Source organism: Microcaecilia unicolor, chromosome 12 (assembly GCF_901765095.1).
Source record: "Microcaecilia unicolor chromosome 12, aMicUni1.1, whole genome shotgun sequence".
NCBI classification, from domain to species: Eukaryota; Metazoa; Chordata; class Amphibia; order Gymnophiona; family Siphonopidae; genus Microcaecilia; species Microcaecilia unicolor.
Window position 1 is genome coordinate 12158164 of NC_044042.1, and position 17755 is coordinate 12175918.

Consider the following 17755-nt stretch of genomic DNA (forward strand, 5'->3'; position numbering starts at 1 on the left):
TTTAGGATGCACTAAAGGCTCCTGCATTATGGACGCACTAACCAGTTAGCAAGGCGATAATGTCAGCACGCTAGCTGATTAGCGCATCCATGCCCATTCTCCACCCCTGACGCACCTCCTCCCCCCAAAATATGAAAAAATACATATTACATGCTTAGAATGTGCAGATGGCAAAATTAACGCAGAATGCTTTAGCACATCCGGCGTTAGGCTGTTTTTGCTGCATAAAGCACCCGATAATGCCTAATGCAACTTAGCAGGTCCTCTAATCAGGGGTGTAGCTACATGGGGGCATGGGCCCCTGTAGATTTGGCCCTGGCCCCCCTGCCTGCCACCAACCTTCCCCTGCCACCGTCAGGTACCTTTGCTGGCGGGGGTCCCCAACCCCCGCCAGCCGAAGTCCTCTTCTCCAGTGCTTGCAGGACATCAGACTCACAGAAACAGAAGCCTGCCCTTCCAGATCAGCAATGCAGCTGCGCTGGAGAAGAGGACTTTGGCTGGTGGGGGCTGGGGACCCCCGCCAGCAAAGGTACCCAGCGGCAGGGGAGGGTTGGTGGCGGCGGGGAGGTCAAAAATGGGGGGGGGGGGGGGTCATCAGCGGTGCCAGGGGGGGCTAAAATGTGCCCCCTCACCTATGGCTCTGGACTCCCCTCCCGCCGAAGTATGGCTATACCCCTGCCTCTAATTATTAATTAATCTGCACTCATTGAAAAGTTCTAATGTCTACCCTTTCTGGAATCCTACTGGGGAAAGGAATTTAATTTTAACCCCTCTGATTTGGCCTGGCCAACCTTTTGGACCAAAACCCTCAGACCTACTAAATCTGCGGCAATAGTAACATAGTAGATGACGGCAGAAAAAGACCTGCATGATCCATCCAGTCTGCCCAAGACAAACTCATATGTGTATACCTTACCTTGAATTTGTACCTGTCCTTTTCAGGGCACAGACCATATAAGTCTGCCCAGCAGTATTTCCCGCCTCCCAACCACCAGTCCTGCCTCCCATCACCGGCTCTGTTACAGACCGTATAAGTCTGCCCTCCCCTATCCTCGCCTCCCAACCACCACCCCCTCTTCCCCCCAACTGCTCCGCCACCCAATTTCAGCTAAGCTTCTGAGGATCCATTCCTTCTGCACAGGATTCCTCTATGCATATCCCACGCATGTTTGAACTCCGTTACCGTTTTCAACTCCACCACCTCCCACGGGAGGGCATTCCAAGCGTCCACCACCCTCTCCGTCCCACTCTGTCAATAACCCAATCCTCTTTTTTAACGTTACATAAGGCTTACTGGACGACTTCTCATCTGGCTAAAATACGTAAAAAGGGCAATGCTGATGTCCTGGTCTTATTCCTCGGAGCAAGGTTCTTTATCCCACGTGATTTTTTTTTACTGCAAGGACGTCAAAGCACACTGGGAACTTATCTGGAACGAAACCCTATTTATTTTCAAATTAGCATCAGACTTAAAAATATCCTATAAAGCTGTTATTTTACATTCATTCAATCCAGAAACGACTCTACCAATAGCGACCAAACCACAGAAGCGGAAAGAACAACAATGTCCCACGAGAAGTCACAGGAGGAGGAAAAGAGTGGGAACAGAATCAGGCTCTTCAAAAAACAGACCAAAGACGTCCATCACAAACTTTTCAACCTCATGCTTGCTGTTGCACTGCAACATATATGCAATTGGAAGGACAAGTCAAATTGAACTTCACGGAATGGTGGAGCCATTTAAGTGTAATTAGAAAATATGAATCTGCTTTGGATCTCAAACAGAACCATACTCAGTCATCACTAAAGACTTGGGCACCCACACAGCTACTTTATTTCATGCTATATACCTAATGGAAGTCTTAATGGTTCTGTTAAATGCTGTTTACATTATTACTTACTAGTAAAAAAGGCCCATTTCTGACACAAATGAAACAGGTGCTAGCAAAGTTATCCTCAGAGTGTGTATGTTTGAGAGAGTGTGTGTGAGAGTGACTCTGTGCGAGAGAGAGAGAGAGTGAATGTGCGAGAGTGTGTGTGTGTGTGTGTGTGTGACAGAGAGAGTGGGACTGGGTGCGAGTGTGTCTGTGAGAGAGAGTGTGTGTGTGAGAATGAGAGTGTCTGCCAGGGCCCCCCCTCCCTCTCAGTTCCAGGGTCCCTTCCCTCCCAGTTCCAGGTTCCCCCCTCCCTCTCTTCGAGTGCCCCCTCTGAGTTTCAGGGGCGGGCCTGTTGGCTACCAGGCTGTAATCTAGGGCTGCAGCTGAACTTGTCTGACCTTTATCCACTTTTACTTTCTGCTGGGTGAGCCTAGATTGAGAACTGACAAATGATGCCTCGTAAAACCTTATGCTAGCGATCCAAGTTTGATGCACTGAGGGGGGGGGGCTTGGGTGATGCGCCGAGGGGTGGGGCTCCTGCTCCTGTTCGCCACGGCCTTGCTGCTGCACGGCCACCCTGCTCTTTCCCATTGCCATCCCCGGCGGCGCCATGATCCATGTCCACATCACATGACCCGCCCCCTCCCAGGTCAGCCCTGCTTCCCAGGGGTGTGGCCACAATGGCAACGGTGACGTCAGCGTGGGCTTCGGAGCCTAGCAGACCAACTCTGAAGAAGTCACGGACACAGGCAGCAAGACGCATAGAATTATAGAAAAAAAAGTTCCAATGTATGTTAATTTTTTAAAACACTTTAAATAAAAATTAGAGAAAAAAAAGTTCCAATGTATGTTAATTAAAAAAAAAAATCTTTATTACAACCATGCAATATAATAAAAAGTACCAAAAAGACAATACAAAGTGGTAATTTGCAGTTTTCACCCCTCCCACCACCATCTTCCCAATCAAAGAATACAAAACAAATGGATTAGACCGCACATGTTGATTCTTCATGGCATTCTGAACCCACAATCATAACAAATCCAAACAGTGTCACCCTCCCCCAAAAAAGTCAAGTACTTCATGTTACAAGTTCAACAGATAACTATGAGTGCAATGTGGCAAACGATCCCACACTGGGGACCAAATTTGTTGAGAAGTTTTCCAAGAGGAAATTTATGAAAAATCTGTAAACAAACCAAAAAAGGTTTGGACTTGCACATCCCTAGCAACTAGCACCTACCATGTAGGAAGTCAATTAAAACCAATCAGTCTGGTGTGTTTCTCGGGCTGTGGCAAGGCATCTTCTGAGAAACAGGTTAACCTCAACACATCACTGCAGAGAAGTCACTATCAGGCTTATTTTCGAAAGAGAAGGGTGCCCATCTTTCGACACAAATCAGGAGATGGGCGTCCTTCTCTCAGGGTCGCCCAAATCGGCATAATTGAAAGCTGATTTTGGACGTGCCCAACTGCTTCCCGTCGCAGGGACGACCAAAGTTCCCTGGGGCGTGTTGGAGGCATAGTGAAAGCAGGACTGAGGCGTGCCTAACAGATGGGCATCCTCGAGTGATAATGGAAAAAAGAAAGGCGTCCCTGACGAGCACTTGGCTGACTTTACTTGGTCCATTTTTTCTTACAACCAAGCCTCAAAAAGGTGCCTGAACTGACCAGATGACCACCGGAGGGAATTGGGGATGACCTCCCCTGACTCCCCCAGTGGTCACTAACCCCCATCCCACCCTCAGAAAAACAACTTTAAAAACTTTTTTTGCCAGCCTGAAATGTCATACTCAGGTCCCTGGAGCAGTATGCAGGTCCCTGGGAGGGAAGGTATGTGTGTGTCAGCGGAGGCATAGCGAATGATCAAATATTTTGACACCCACCAGACAGGACTTAACAAAGATCTGGGTTTTCTAGCCCATTATAAAGCATAAATTGTATTGCTTTGTAAATTGTATTACTCTGTCACCTTCCTGTCTCCCTGACTCTCACCTATCCACCCCCATCCTGTTAGACTGTCACTGAAATGCTTTGATGTTTCACTCATCTACCAACATTTGCTTATTTCCGATCTGACGAAGAAGGGCAACCTTCGAAAACTAATCAAGAAATGTATTAAGTTATGTCCAATAAAAAAGGTATTACAGTATTGTTGGTGAGGAACCAGTGTTATTAACTAATATCAACACTAAACTTATAGAGAATGTAACTGTAAAAGAATAGTCTTATCTTAGAGGGTTAGGGGGAGAAGGAAACATCTGAACAGAGTTGTCTTTCAGGTTGGCCATGTTAACATACCATTTCGTATTCTTGTTGTGAACCTACCATCTCTTTGAATGCATTCTCAACAGCACCCACAATCAGATTTTGGTGAGACACTTCCTTCTCTAGGTGAAATCGTGTTATGGGTTCACTGTGGGGTTTGGCATCTTCTTCTGATGGAGATCCCGAGGCTGGCTCTGCTGCTGATGTCTTTACAGCATTGATAAGGCATATGGGAACAGTGGTGGAAGGATCCTGGAGGATATGGACAATGTCTCTCAACTGGTCACAGATATGTAGATGTAAAAGTTTAGATACCATAATGGCAGCTCCTGGTCCAGCATGCCCATCAAGCAGTCCCCAGTGAAGGAAGGTGATCCCATTTTCCCCCTGAGATAGGAAACATTTTGTTAGGAGACTTTCAGGGTTGGCCAACCTTAGCAAACAAAGACACATACTTTCAACAACCTTACCAAACACACATAGCCCCTGATTCTACATAGTACACCACAAGTAAGGATCTCTTGAAGAAGCTTGTATATAGTCAAATGGAGATCCCAGTTGGGATGGTGCATTAAAAGCTTAGGACTAGATTCTATATATAGCACCTAAAAATTGGCGCCAAAAAATATGCCTAGGTGTATTCTATAAAGTATGCCTAAATTTCCACGTGGTTTATAGAATACGCCGAGTGTCCATCTGAGTGACTAAGTTTAGTCGTTGGTAGTTACGCCAAGTAAAACTTGGTGTAAATGCCGATGCCTAAATTAGGCGTGGACAGGGTGTATTCTGTAACAATGCGCATAGATTTTAGAAATGCCCATTCCATGCCCCCTTTTCAACTATGCAACTTAGAATTTATGAGCATCGCATTACAGAATATGCTTAGCCTGTTGTGTGAATCAATTCTAATTAATGCCAATTAATGTCAATAGCTTAAGTGGCAATTATCGGCACTGGCTGGCTCGTTAACTAATTAAGCTGCATGCGCAAATTGAGAATATGACTGGATTTGAACGTGCAACTTAAGTCGCACTATATAGAATCCAGGGCTAAGTGCTTGCTTATATTTGACATTACCTATGCTGCAAATGATTCATTAAATAAGGGCATATTAAAAATTATATTCACAATTGTAAAAGAATAAAGATTTAAAGGAAGTTTTTTATGACCAATGATTGGAACAGAGTCCAGTGAATCTGACACCAAGTTGTATTAAGGGTGTTATGCTGGAGATTACTGGGGTCTTTTTCGATTAATTTTTTGGATCAGTTGTAGAGACAGAATACAATAGTCTATTGCTTGAGAGTTCCTTCACTCTGTTGATAGTTGCTCTCTGCATATGCGCAGCCAATAATAAATCCAATTTATTACAAATGTATAAGCCTACTAGGGTTAATTTGAGATCTCCCACATATGAAGGTGACCAAATCAGGTGGACTTATCCCATTTAAAATACTTATAGCAATATATAATATTTTAAACTCAATGTCAGCATAAGCCAGTAGCCAATTTAATAAGATCAATAATGGAGTAATCCTATAATATTTAGGGCTCTTTTTTTAAGGTGCGCTAAATGCTAAGAAGTCCATTTTATTTCTATGGGCAGTGTGAGCTAAATCCATTAGCGCACCTTAGGGAAAAGAGCCCTAAATATGATAGGATTACTCCATTATTTAAACAGAATCACCCTTGCTGCTGTATTCTGAATCAACTGCAAGCGAGACAGCAACTTCTTTGTAATTTCTGAGCATAAAATATTACAATAATCCAGATGGCGGGGTGGGGAGGAAGTACGGGCTAATTTCTGTAAAACTTCTAGAGAGAAGTAAGAATGAATTTAATATATATAACATAACTTTAAAAAAAACTTGTAACATGATGAATCTGAGTTTCCCCCACTCAAAACTGAATCTAGCAACACTCCCAAGCTGTAGATATATCCCCAGATATTCAGTGCATAGCTGGCTATTTTAAAAAGCCACATCGGGCCGCCTAAATAGATGCAATGTCCTTGGCCAGTTTAAACTTAACTGGCTATCCTATATAATAATTCTCACCTCCAACGTTCTGACTTGCTGCCTGGGACTGTGGCTCATTCCGAGTTGGTCTGCTAGGCTCCGTAGATCAGGCTGACATCACCGTAGCCATTATGATGTCAACTTCAGAACCCGGGGGAAAAACAAAACCCATGCCTCACAGCTGATTCATGTCCAGAGGAGGGTCGCTGGACATGGGTGGCTGGAGGGGGGGCAGGGGAGAGAGGAGGGTCGCTGGACATGGGTGGCTGGAGGGGGGGTAGGGGAGAGAGGAGGGTCGCTGGACATGGGTGGCTAGAGGAGGGGGCAGGGGGGTTGCTGGACATGGGTGGCTGGAGGGGGGGCAGGGGAGAGAGGAGGGTCACTGGACAAGGGTGGCAGGAGGGGGGCAGGGGAGAGAGGAGGGTCACTGGACATGGGTGGCTACAATGGGCGCAGGGGGAGAGGAGGGTCGCTGGACATGGGTGGCTGCAGGGGGGGCAGGGGGTCACTGGACATGGGTGGCTGAAGGGGGGGCAGGGGAGAGAGGAGGGTCGCTGGACATGGGTGGCTAGAGGGGGGCAGGGGAGAGAGGAGGGTCACTGGACATGGGTGGCTGCAGGGGGGCAGGGGGTCACTGGACATGGGTGGCTAGAGGAGGGGGCAGGGGGTTGCTGGACATGGGTGGCTGGAGGGGGGCAGGGGAGAGAGGAGGGTCACTGGACAAGGGTGGCAGGAGGGGGGCAGGGGAGAGAGGAGAGTCACTGGACATGGGTGGCTACAATGGGCGCAGGGGGAGAGGAGGGTCGCTGGACATGGGTGGCTGAAGGGGGGGCAGGGGAGAGAGGAGGGTCACTGGACATGGGTGGCAGGAGGGGAGCAGGGGAGAGAGGAGGTTCACTGGACATGGGTGGCTGCAGTGGGCGCAGGGGTAGAGGAGGGTTGCTGGACATGGGTGGCTGAAGGGGGGGCAGGGGGAGAGGAGGGTCACTGGACATGGGTGGCAGGAGGGGGGCAGGGGAGAGAGGAGGGTCGCTGGACATGGGTGGCTGCAGTGGGCGCAGGGGTAGAGGAGGGTCGCTGGACATGGGTGGCTGCAGGGGGGGCAGGGGGTCACTGGACATGGGTGGCAAGGGGGGCAGGGGAGAGAGGAGGGTCGCTGGACATGGGTGGCTAGAGGGGGGGCAGGGGAGAGAGGAGGGTCGCTGGACATGGGTGGCTGCAGTGGGCGCAGGGGTAGAGGAGGGTCGCTGGACATGGGTGGCTGCAGGGGGGGCAGGGGGTCACTGGACATGGGTGGCTGAAGGGGGGCAGGGGAGAGAGGAGGGTCGCTGGACATGGGTGGCTAGAGGGGGGGCAGGGGAGAGAGGAGGGTCGCTGGACATGGGTGGCTGCAGTGGGCGCAGGGGTAGAGGAGGGTCGCTGGACATGGGTGGCTGCAGGGGGGGCAGGGGGTCACTGGGGTGGCTGAAGGGGGGCAGGGGAGAGAGGAGGGTCACTGGACATGGGTGGCTAGAGGGGGGGCAGGGGAGAGAGGAGGGTCGCTGGACATGGGTGGCTGCAGGGGGGCAGGGGGTCGCTGGACATGGGTGGCTGCAGGGGAGCCGAGGGAAACCTTGCTAGCGCCTGTTTCATTTTTGCCAGAAACGGGCCTTTTTTACTAGTCTCCTAATATTAACCGGTTAGGTTTAAACCAGTCAGAAATAAACTGGATATTTAGTGCTGGTCACCAGGCTGATTGCCAACTGCAGGGTTCCCTCCTGCAGTCTGAACATCGGCCCCTTGGACTTTTATAAAATAAAGATGAGGTGATTGAGATCTCCACGATAAATATTCCTGTGGATCACTTTTGGGATTGGGTTTTCCATAGTTGAATCTGACCAGTTAATTCAATTGGTTAATAAGTTTGGAAAAGGTTTCTGTGATTAAATACCTTGTCCAATGACGTTGCTTAAGCATTTGCCTTTCGAATCAATTGTCTGGTTAATCTCTCTTTTAAGTTTGATGTTGAACAAGGAGTGTTCCCTCAAGACACTAGGGGCCCTGTTTACTAAGGTGCACTAGCATTTTTAGCGCGTGCTAAAACTTAGAACACACTGTGTAGACGCCCATAAGAATATTATGGGCATCTACACGATTAACGCACGCTAAGAAAATGCGAATGCGCCTCTAGCATGGCTTAGTAAACAAGGCCCTAGAATTGTTATGCTCACTCCATCATTGAAAGATTCTTATAAGTCTCCTGATCTTTGTACAAATATGTTTCTGTGAGTCTGACGTCCTGCACGTACAACTTGCAGGACGTCAGAAACAGAATGAAGCCTTCGGAGGAAGAAGAGGACCTAATCGGCTGGCGGGGATTTGGGTCCCCCGCCAGCAAAGGTAGCCCACGGTGTCGGCGGGGGAGGCTTGGCGGCGGGAGGGGGGGTCATGAGACTCGTCGGCAGGGGGGTTCAGACCCCCCCTGGCCACACGTAGCTACACCACTGATTTAGAGTGCACTAAAAACGCTAGTGTACCTTAGTAAACTGGGCCCTTGGTATGTTACCCTCCTCTGAATCGTGTTGTCTTTTTATGTCCCCTAGGGCCCTGTTTACTAAGCAGCGTTATAGGTGCATTAACATTTTTAACGAATGTTAACCATGTACGTGCCTACAATATCCCTATAGGCGCCTACATGGTTAGAATGAACGCCAAGTGTTGGCATACTAAAAACACTAATGCACCTTAGTAACGCAGTCTTTCCCGATCCTATTTAATTTTACATTATCCAGATTGCAATGGCCTCAAATACAAATCTACCTACGCATCAAGCTTCTCCTTCATAGGAACTCAGCTATGGAATGCATTGCCTAAACTCTTAAAATCAACTCAGAATCATCTAAACTTCAAGAAATTATTGAAAGCCACCCTGTTCAAGAAGGCGTACCATCCAGACATTACTTGGTTTATTTCTTATCTGTTCAGCTAAATTTATGGACCCTAATGTTCTTCCATTATCTTTTATTATCTTTGTTGTCTTAGACGATACGTTTACGATTACTTTTTTTACTATGACATCCTCAGAGTGGAGGAGTGGCCTAGTGGTTAGGGTGGTGGACTTTGGTCCTGGGGAACTGAGTTGGATTCCCACTTCAGGCACAGGCAGCTCCTTGTGACTCTGGGCAAGTCACTTAACCCTCCATTGCCCCATGTAAGCCGCATTGAGCCTGCCATGCGTGGGAAAGCGCAGGGTACAAATGTAACAAAAATAAAAATAGATACTATTGGAGATTCTACATGGAATGTTGCTACTATTGGAGATTCTACATGGAATGTTGCTATTCCACTAGTAACATTCCATGTAGAAGGCTGCGCAGGCTTCTGTTTCTGTGAGTCTGACGTCCTGTACGTACGTGCAGGACGTCAGACTCACAGAAGCAGAAGCCTGCGCGGCCACATTGGTGATCTGCAAGGGCCGACTTCTACATGGAATGTTGCTACTGGAATAGCAACATTCCATGTAGAATCTCAAATAGTAGCAACAGTGGAGGAGTGGCCTAGTGGTTAGGGTGGTGGACTTTGGTCCTGGGGAACTGAGTTGGATTCCCACTTCAGGCACAGGCAGCTCCTTGTGACTCTGGGCAAGTCACTTAACCCTCCATTGCTCCATGTAAGCCGCATTGAGCCTGCCATGAGTGGGAAAGCGCGGGGTACAAATGTAACAAAAACAAAACTGTAGCCTACCCATGTTATTGTGTAAGCCACATTGAGCCTGCAACTAGTGGGAAAATGTGGGGTATAAATGTGTTAAATAAATAAAATAAAAATAAATAAACAGGGTCCTTAGTAATACATGGCCTCCAAAATTGAACACAAACCTCCAGTTGGGGCCTCAACAATGACAGGGACAGGTAACGTGAACTGTGAAAATCGCAAGGTCCACTATTCTTAACATGAAGCTGTATCAAGCAAGAGACAGAGATATCCGAAGAGCTTTAGAAACCAAAACTTCACTTGCCATGGAAAATTAAGTAGCTGCTACTGTCACCCACCTTATTTCCATTCTCACACATGCTGTCTGTTTCCTCGTAGACCCCGGCAGATTCTTTCCACGCTGGGTCACATTTTCCGTTCCTGCGTGCCACAAACACAACCTCACAGCAGGCCTGGTCCTCATTGTGTTGGCTTTTGCCTGCATTGATCACCCTTAAAATGAAACAAAAGACATATTTATTGCTTTGTTTTTTTTTTTTTCTTTTCCGGGTTTTTAAAATTGCATGATGTACCACGTACTGTTAGAATATCCTTCTGAAAATCGCCAATATTAAATCAAATTCCTTGTTGCTTGGAGGATGTTGTATGGAATTTAAATCTTTCACATTACAGCCATAGCTTATAAATCTTAAATCTACAGGGCTGTACATTTAGGGGTAGATATTCAGCCCCCGGTGGTCAGTGGTTTTTAGGCCACTTATAGCTGTGGGCTGAATTATCTCCAGATATTCAATGCTGGGGGCCATGTCACAAGTGTCTGGCAGAATCCCAAGAAGTAGCAAGATTCTGGAATTCCAAAGAGTAGCAAGATTCCGGAATCTCAAAGAGTAGCAAGATTCCGGAATCCCAAAGAGTAGCAAGTTTCCGGAATCTCAAAGAGTAGCAAGATTCCGGAATCCCAAAGGGTAACACGATTCCAGAGTCCCAAAGGGTAACACGATTCCGGAATCCCAAAGAGTAGCAAGTTTCTGGAATCCCAAAAGGATGCGAGATTCCATGCTATTCACCTTAGGGATAAGCAGTGGCTTTCCCCAGGTCTATCTTAATAATGGTTTATGGACTTTTCCTCCAGGAAGTTCTCCAAACCTCTTTTAAACCCAGATACACTAACTGCTTTTATTACATCCTGTCAATGAGTTGCAGAGCTTCATGGTGGTAGCTAATTATGCAGGAGAAGGAACAGTCATCAGCTGCTTCTGTCATCTTTGAATTTATTTAATTTTTTTGGACTAGAGCCTTGTAAACACTACTAAAATGATACACATCTGAGGCAGCCTCCAGAGAAGAGCAAACATAGCTGCAATTTAGGGATATGTAGGTGTTATTACCTGGTCATTAAAACGCTACTGGTGCTGTTACTTATCATGGGCACTGCCTCCTCTGACTCGGAATAATTCTAGGGTCTGGAAACAATGTGATTCTGCCAACCACAGTGACTGTTAGACTGGGATTAGGGATCATGTGTTACACTGGTCAGCGGGTTGCAGATACAGTTGTAATGGAGCTTTTTGGTCTCTCATATGGAGAGGGAAGAATTCTGTTACCTCGTGTCTGGCATGTGTAAGGTCTTCAGCACAGGAACCACAGGGGGATTTGTTTTGTTTTTGTGCCTCAAGGATAACTTGGAGTTTCTTCTGCCTCTGAGCACTGTGTATACTGATCGAGGCTCCTTTAACTACTGAAAATGTAGTTACCCTGCTCCAGCAATTACGTGGCTGACCAGTGCATTGCGTCTGTTCATACCTGCGTACTGCTGGGAGCTCGGCTTGGGCCCTCCTGCAGCTCCCGAATCAGCCTTTTATCAAGATTTTCTGTTTCCTCTCACTCACTCTCAGAAAGGCTCAAGACGGCAGAGCTGTTCCTTTAAGAGGGTTATTATTCTAACCCGGGGTTCTCAACTCAGTCCTCAGGAAACATCCAGCCAGTCGGGTTTTCAGGATACCCACAATGGATATGTAGAAGGTAATGCAATCTCATACATATTTTATTTTTGTTACATTTGTACCCCGCGCTTTCCCACTCATGGCAGGCTCAATACAGCTTACATGGGGCTATGGAGGGTTAAGTGACTTGCCCAGAGTCCACCACCCTAACCACTAGGCCACTCCTCCACTGTTGCTACTATTTGAGATTCTACATGGAATGTTGCTATTCCACTAGCAACATTCCATGTAGAAGCCTGCCCTTGCAGATCACCAATGTGGCCGCGCAGGCTTCTGCGAGTCTGACGTCCTGCACGTACGTGCAGGACGTCAGACTCACAGAAACAGAAGCCTGCGCAGCCTTCTACATGGAATGTTGCTAGTGGAATAGCAACATTCCATGTAGAATCTCCAGTAGTAGCAACATTCCATGTAGAATCTCCAATAGTATCTATTTAATTTTTGTTACATTTGTACCCTGCGCTTTCCCACTCATGGCAGGCTCAATGCGGCTTACAAGGGGCAATGGAGGGTTAAGTGACTTGCCTAGAGTCACAAGGAGCTGCCTGTGCCTGAAGTGGGAATCGAACTGAGTTCCTCAGTTCCCCAGGACCAAAGTCCACCACCCTAACCACTAGGCCACTCCTCCACCATTCATTGTGGATATCCTGAAAACCTGTCTGGCTGGGTGCCAAGTTACCCTGTTCTCTAGACTGGAGATTTTGGGACAGTCCTGGATTACTGACCACCCCATCCTGTGTATTTCGGAACTTGCCGCACGGATTTCAATGGGCAGAACCAGGCACTACAAATCCCTAAGCTTTGGAATGCAAGTTCAAAACCATGACTAGCCAAAAACCATGACTAGCCAAGAAGTCTCCAGCCTGGAATCGGGTAACTTGGCATCTATATGGGTGTATCTCAAGGACGGGGTTAAGATCTTCTGTTGTAACCTCTTCAGCACCTCTTACTGAGTCCACTTGCCCCTGAATGTATTTAACAGGATTTCCTTCAAAGCCTATGCGTTGAGTCACAGAGAACGTATCCCTCTCCAAGAGGCAAGGGGATTTTTTTTTTGGTAGAGGAAGTTCTGGCGCAAGAGTTGTGATATGAGAGACCAGAGTTGAAGGGGGAGGGGTAGACTCGGGAGTAAATCAGGATCAGTTTTTTTTTTTTTTTTTACAGAATGAGTAACGGATGCATGAACAGCCCCTTTCACTCCTTCCTCGAGGGGATCCTCTGTAATGCAGAAACAAGGTTAATGCTGGAGCTTGAATAAGGTTTGTGGTATAGCAGTAGGAAGGAAAAAATGGACAGACAGAATAGACCATGAGGCGTTTATTGACCCTTACATTTTGTTTCCATCTCATTTAACCAGTGCATTTTTTTCTAGCAAAAAAGGTGCCAGTACTCAAATGCCAGGTCACCCTTCAGGGGTGGGGTGATCACTGAGGGACTCACCCCACAATAACCAGGTCCCCTGCAACCAGTCACAGAATCTATGACAAGGCAGAATTGGTGTGTAGAGCCTGAGCTCTTTCATTAAAACTTGGGGACCATGGGTCAATTTTAGCAGACAATGGAAAAGGTGCCAGTACCCCCTCAAAAAAAGCCCTGCTAAAGAGAGACAAGATTCCACACAGAATTTCAAAGAGTAGCAACATTCCATGTAGAACCCCGAAGAATAGCAAGATTCTGGAATCCTAAAGAGTGACAAGATTCTATGCAGAATCTCAGAGAGTAGCAACATTCCATGTAGAACCCCAAAGAATAGCAAGATTCTGGAATCCTAAAGAGCAGTGTGTTTTTTCTAGTGAAAAAGGTGCCGGTACTCAAATGCCAGGCCACCCTTCAGGGGTGGGGTGATCACTGAGGGACCCACCCCATAATAGCCAGGCCCCCTGCAACCAGTCACAGAATCTATGACAAGGCAGAATTGGTGTGTAGAGCCTGAGCTCTTTCATTAAAACTTGGGGACCATGGATCAATTTTAGCAGACAATGGAAAAGGTGCCGGTACTCAGTACCCTAAAAAAAAAGCCTTGCACGTAACCCTAGATTCTGGATCATCGCTGCCTCCCTCCCTCCCTCCCCCCATCTGCTGCTGTTGGCAGCCCTGAGTCCCTGTACAGTAGAGATGATGCAGGGCCTGTATGTAACATGAAAGCCTGCTCTCTGATTCCACATTAGACACAGACTCTTAAATTTCAGACAGGTTAAGCAGCCTAAGTAGCTATTTATCACTGCCAAGATCACAGATGTAGCCCCTCTTCCCCCACCAGTGTGGTTAACATACTGCTCTTCCCTCGGTAATATGTAGCTGTGCAAATGTAAACATTAAAATTATCTGTAAAATCAACATGGGGAAAATAACACTTAGGAGTCTGTTTCCTGTACCTTGAAGAAAATAAGGTAACATTGAAAAAACGTCCACCTTGTTCATTCTGATTATAGAGTTTTATACTATACATTATAGAGATTACTTTACGATTACGTGGTCAACCGTCCAACACTGCCACTCTGGAAGAGAAAAACAAATGTTTGCTTCAGCAAAGATGCATTGCCCTTCCGGAGCTGACAAAAGCTGGTTTGAATATAACCATCCATGATACAAGCTCACTGCTCATTGGCATGTTGGCTTGAGTCTTGGAATGGACGCCAAGGATGTTTCAGTTGAATTCAACACAACACACTTCTCCTTAGTTAATGTCAATGTTGTACTTATTAATCGCTGTTTCCCCTAAAACAAGGTTTCAACACGATGTACAGTTACAGTTGCCCTAAGGTTATACATAATGCAATCATAGCACAGTAGTTAGCTTAATAACAGCGTTCAAAAAAATATGTTTTTTCAACAGTTTACAAAATTTTAAATAATTCTTCTCAACTCCAATAATTAATGGAAGAGAATTCCATGAAGGTTCGGCAATAACAGCAAAGATAGTATTAAGTATCCTAAAAAGATTGTGGGGCTCTTTTACTATGCCAATTTGGAACTACCGTCTGGCTACTGCGTGGCCCGGATGGTAATTTAATTTTTTACACATGCCCACTATGTGTGCCGGAAAATATATTTTATTTTCTGGCACGTGGCGCTAACCAGGCAGCAATCGGCATTGTACACGCGCTGACAATTACTGCCCAGTTAACGTGTGGGAGCTTACTGCTAAGTCAACGGGTGGTGGTAAGGTCTCAGGCCCAAAATGGACACGTGCCAATTTTCATTTTGCCGCACGTCCATTTTTGGCCCAAAAAGAAGACCTTTTTTGCAGGTGCGCCGAAAAATGGACCTGCATGCATCCAATAAGCCATGTACTAAGCCATTTAGATTACTGCAATGGTATCTATGCAGGTTGCAAAGAACAACCAACAAAGAAACTTCAGACCACACAGAATACAGCAGCCAGATTGATATTCGGAAAACCAAAATTTGAAAGTGCCAAACCCATTCGCAAAAAACTGCATTGGCTTCCCACTAAGGATCATATTGCCTTCAAGGTCTGCACTCTTGTCCACAGGATTATTTATGGTGAAGTTCCTGGATACATGTTGGACCTCATAAAATTATCACCTAGAAATAGTACCAGCCTATCCCGAACTTATTTAAATCTGCATTATCCAGACTGCAATGGACTTAGATACAAATCAACTTATGCATCCAGCTTTTCTTACATAAGTACACAACTGTGGAACGCTTTGCCAGTGGCATACCAAGGGGGGGGGGGGGGCGGTGGGGGCGGTCCGCCCCAGGTGCACGCCGCTGGGGGGGGGGGGGTGCCACGTGCCTGTCGGCTCTTCGTTTTCATGCTCCCTTTGCCCCGGAACAGGTTGCTTCCTGTTCCGGGGCAGAGGGAGCATGAAAACGAAGAGCCAGCAGGCACGCGGCAACCCCCACCCCCAGCGGCGTGCACCCGGGGGGGGGGGGGTTCTTTCGCCGGGGAGGCGTCGCGCTGTTCCGGGGGGGCGCTGCAACCGGGGGGCGGGGCGCATCGAGGAATCCTGTGCAGAAGGAATGGATCCTCAGAAGCTTAGCTGAAATTGGGTGGTGGAGCAGTTGGGGGGAAGAGGGTAGGGGAGGGCAGACTTATACGGTCTGTAACAGAGCCGGTGATGGGAGGCGGGACTGGTGGTTGGGAGGCGGGAAATACTGCTGGGCAGACTTATATGGTCTGTGCCCTGAAAAGGACAGGTACAAATTCAAGGTAAGGTATACACATATGAGTTTGTCTTGGGCAGACTGGATGGACCATACAGGTCTTTTTCTGCCGTCATCTACTATGTTACTATGTCAGCCCCCCTAGGAACGCCACTGCGCTTTGCCCAAAACCATGAGATCTATTCATAACCACCTTAACTTCAGGAAACTACCAAAAACCATCTTGTTTAAGAAGGCCTACCCCCCTGACCCAAATTAACTTCCTACTTCCTGCGGCACAGCAAAATATGGACCGTACTAGACTTCTATCACCACCCCCTCTTAATTTCCTTGTTGCTTTATACTGATATCTCTTACATGCTTACTACTGTACTATGTATTTGTATTATTGAACCGGAGCCTGCCTCTACGGTATAGTGTAAGCCACATTGAGCCTGCAACTAAGTGGGAAAATGTGGGATATAAATGTGTTAAATAAATAAATAAAAACATGCATCTGCACCAGCGCAGGCCACTTTTCAGCGCACCTTACAAAAGGACACCTGTGTTTTACCAAAAGACAAAGGGCAGAGAATAAGCTGTTTAAACCATGCAAACAGAGCTCATAAAGCAAACCCAGAAATCTTTATTCTTTGCTAGACTGAGAAATAAAAGTTTTAGGATCTCTGCTAAGACAATTCTGATAATAATGGACTTGTAGGCCAACAGGAGATGCCTGGATGCATCAGATACCTGGCAAAATGTTGTCGGTCTTCTGCTCATTTCTGCAGCTCTGCCACTGCCCTGGAACAGCTGACACCATTCTGCAATAGGAAGTTGTACATATTCAAAGCAGGAAGTCCCACGATTGGGTCAGCAGCAGAGCGGTAATGCGGTGAAGCTAATTTCTTACCGGCATGGAGGGGGGGGGGGGGGGGGGGAGGAGACTGATCTTGTGACACTGTGTAGCAAGACCTCGAGTTTATTTACATTCCAGTTCCTCAAACTCTTTTAGCAAGCATCCAGCTTAAGGGCTGGCACAACCAGCAGGCAGAACTAGGCAGTTGCCTAGGGCCACAGTTCCGGTGGGAAGGGCAGCAAAGAGCAGTTTACCACATTAATTTGTGCTGCTAAGGCATAGTAAGTGCAAAAACGCTAACACACTTCAGTAAAACATTTCCATAGACGTGAAGTTCTGACTTCCATTAGAATATATGGGAATAACATCTCCACAACCACTGGGGCCCTTTTACTGAGCCGCGTAAGCGTCTACGTGCGCCCAACACACGCCAAAATGGACTTATCGCACGGCTACCGCGTAGCTCTTGTGGTAATTCTATTTTTGCCACGCATCCGATATGCACGGCTGAAAAATAATTTTTCTGCCGCACGCCAAGTGGCCTGCAAAAAAAAAAAAGCCTCTTTTTTTTTGCTAAAAATGGACATGCAGCAAAATCAAAGCTGCCGCACATCTATTTTGGGTCGGAGACCTTACCTCCAGCCATAGACTTAGAAGTAAAGAATTTGGGCGGTAATGACCTGCGTGTGTCCGTTGCCAGAAAATTAAAAAATATGTTTCAGACGCACGTAGCGGACGCGTGCCAAAATTGAAATTACCCGCAAGGGCCGCGCAGTAACTGGGCGGCAACTCCAATCTGGCGCACGTAGGCACCTACGCGGTTTAGTAAAAAGGGCCATGAGTCTGGCTACGCCTCTGGACAGAGCCCAAAACATTTGAGAAACACAGGAAGGTCAAGTCATATTAGCAATCAGAACAGGAAAAGT

At 47.0% G+C, this 17755-nt stretch overlaps 1 protein-coding gene across 1 annotated transcript in view; it reads right to left on the reverse strand.

Moving 5' to 3' along the window:
• The window catches only part of PPM1J (protein phosphatase, Mg2+/Mn2+ dependent 1J), a 52479-nt gene that overhangs the window by 21700 nt on the left and 13024 nt on the right, over window positions 1-17755 (reverse strand). The window contains exons 2-3 of the mRNA XM_030220964.1: window positions 10193-10346; window positions 4204-4530 (exon numbers count right to left, since the gene is read on the reverse strand). Coding sequence (XP_030076824.1) covers window positions 4204-4530; window positions 10193-10346 — 481 coding nt within the window. The remainder of the gene's footprint in view (window positions 1-4203; window positions 4531-10192; window positions 10347-17755) is intronic.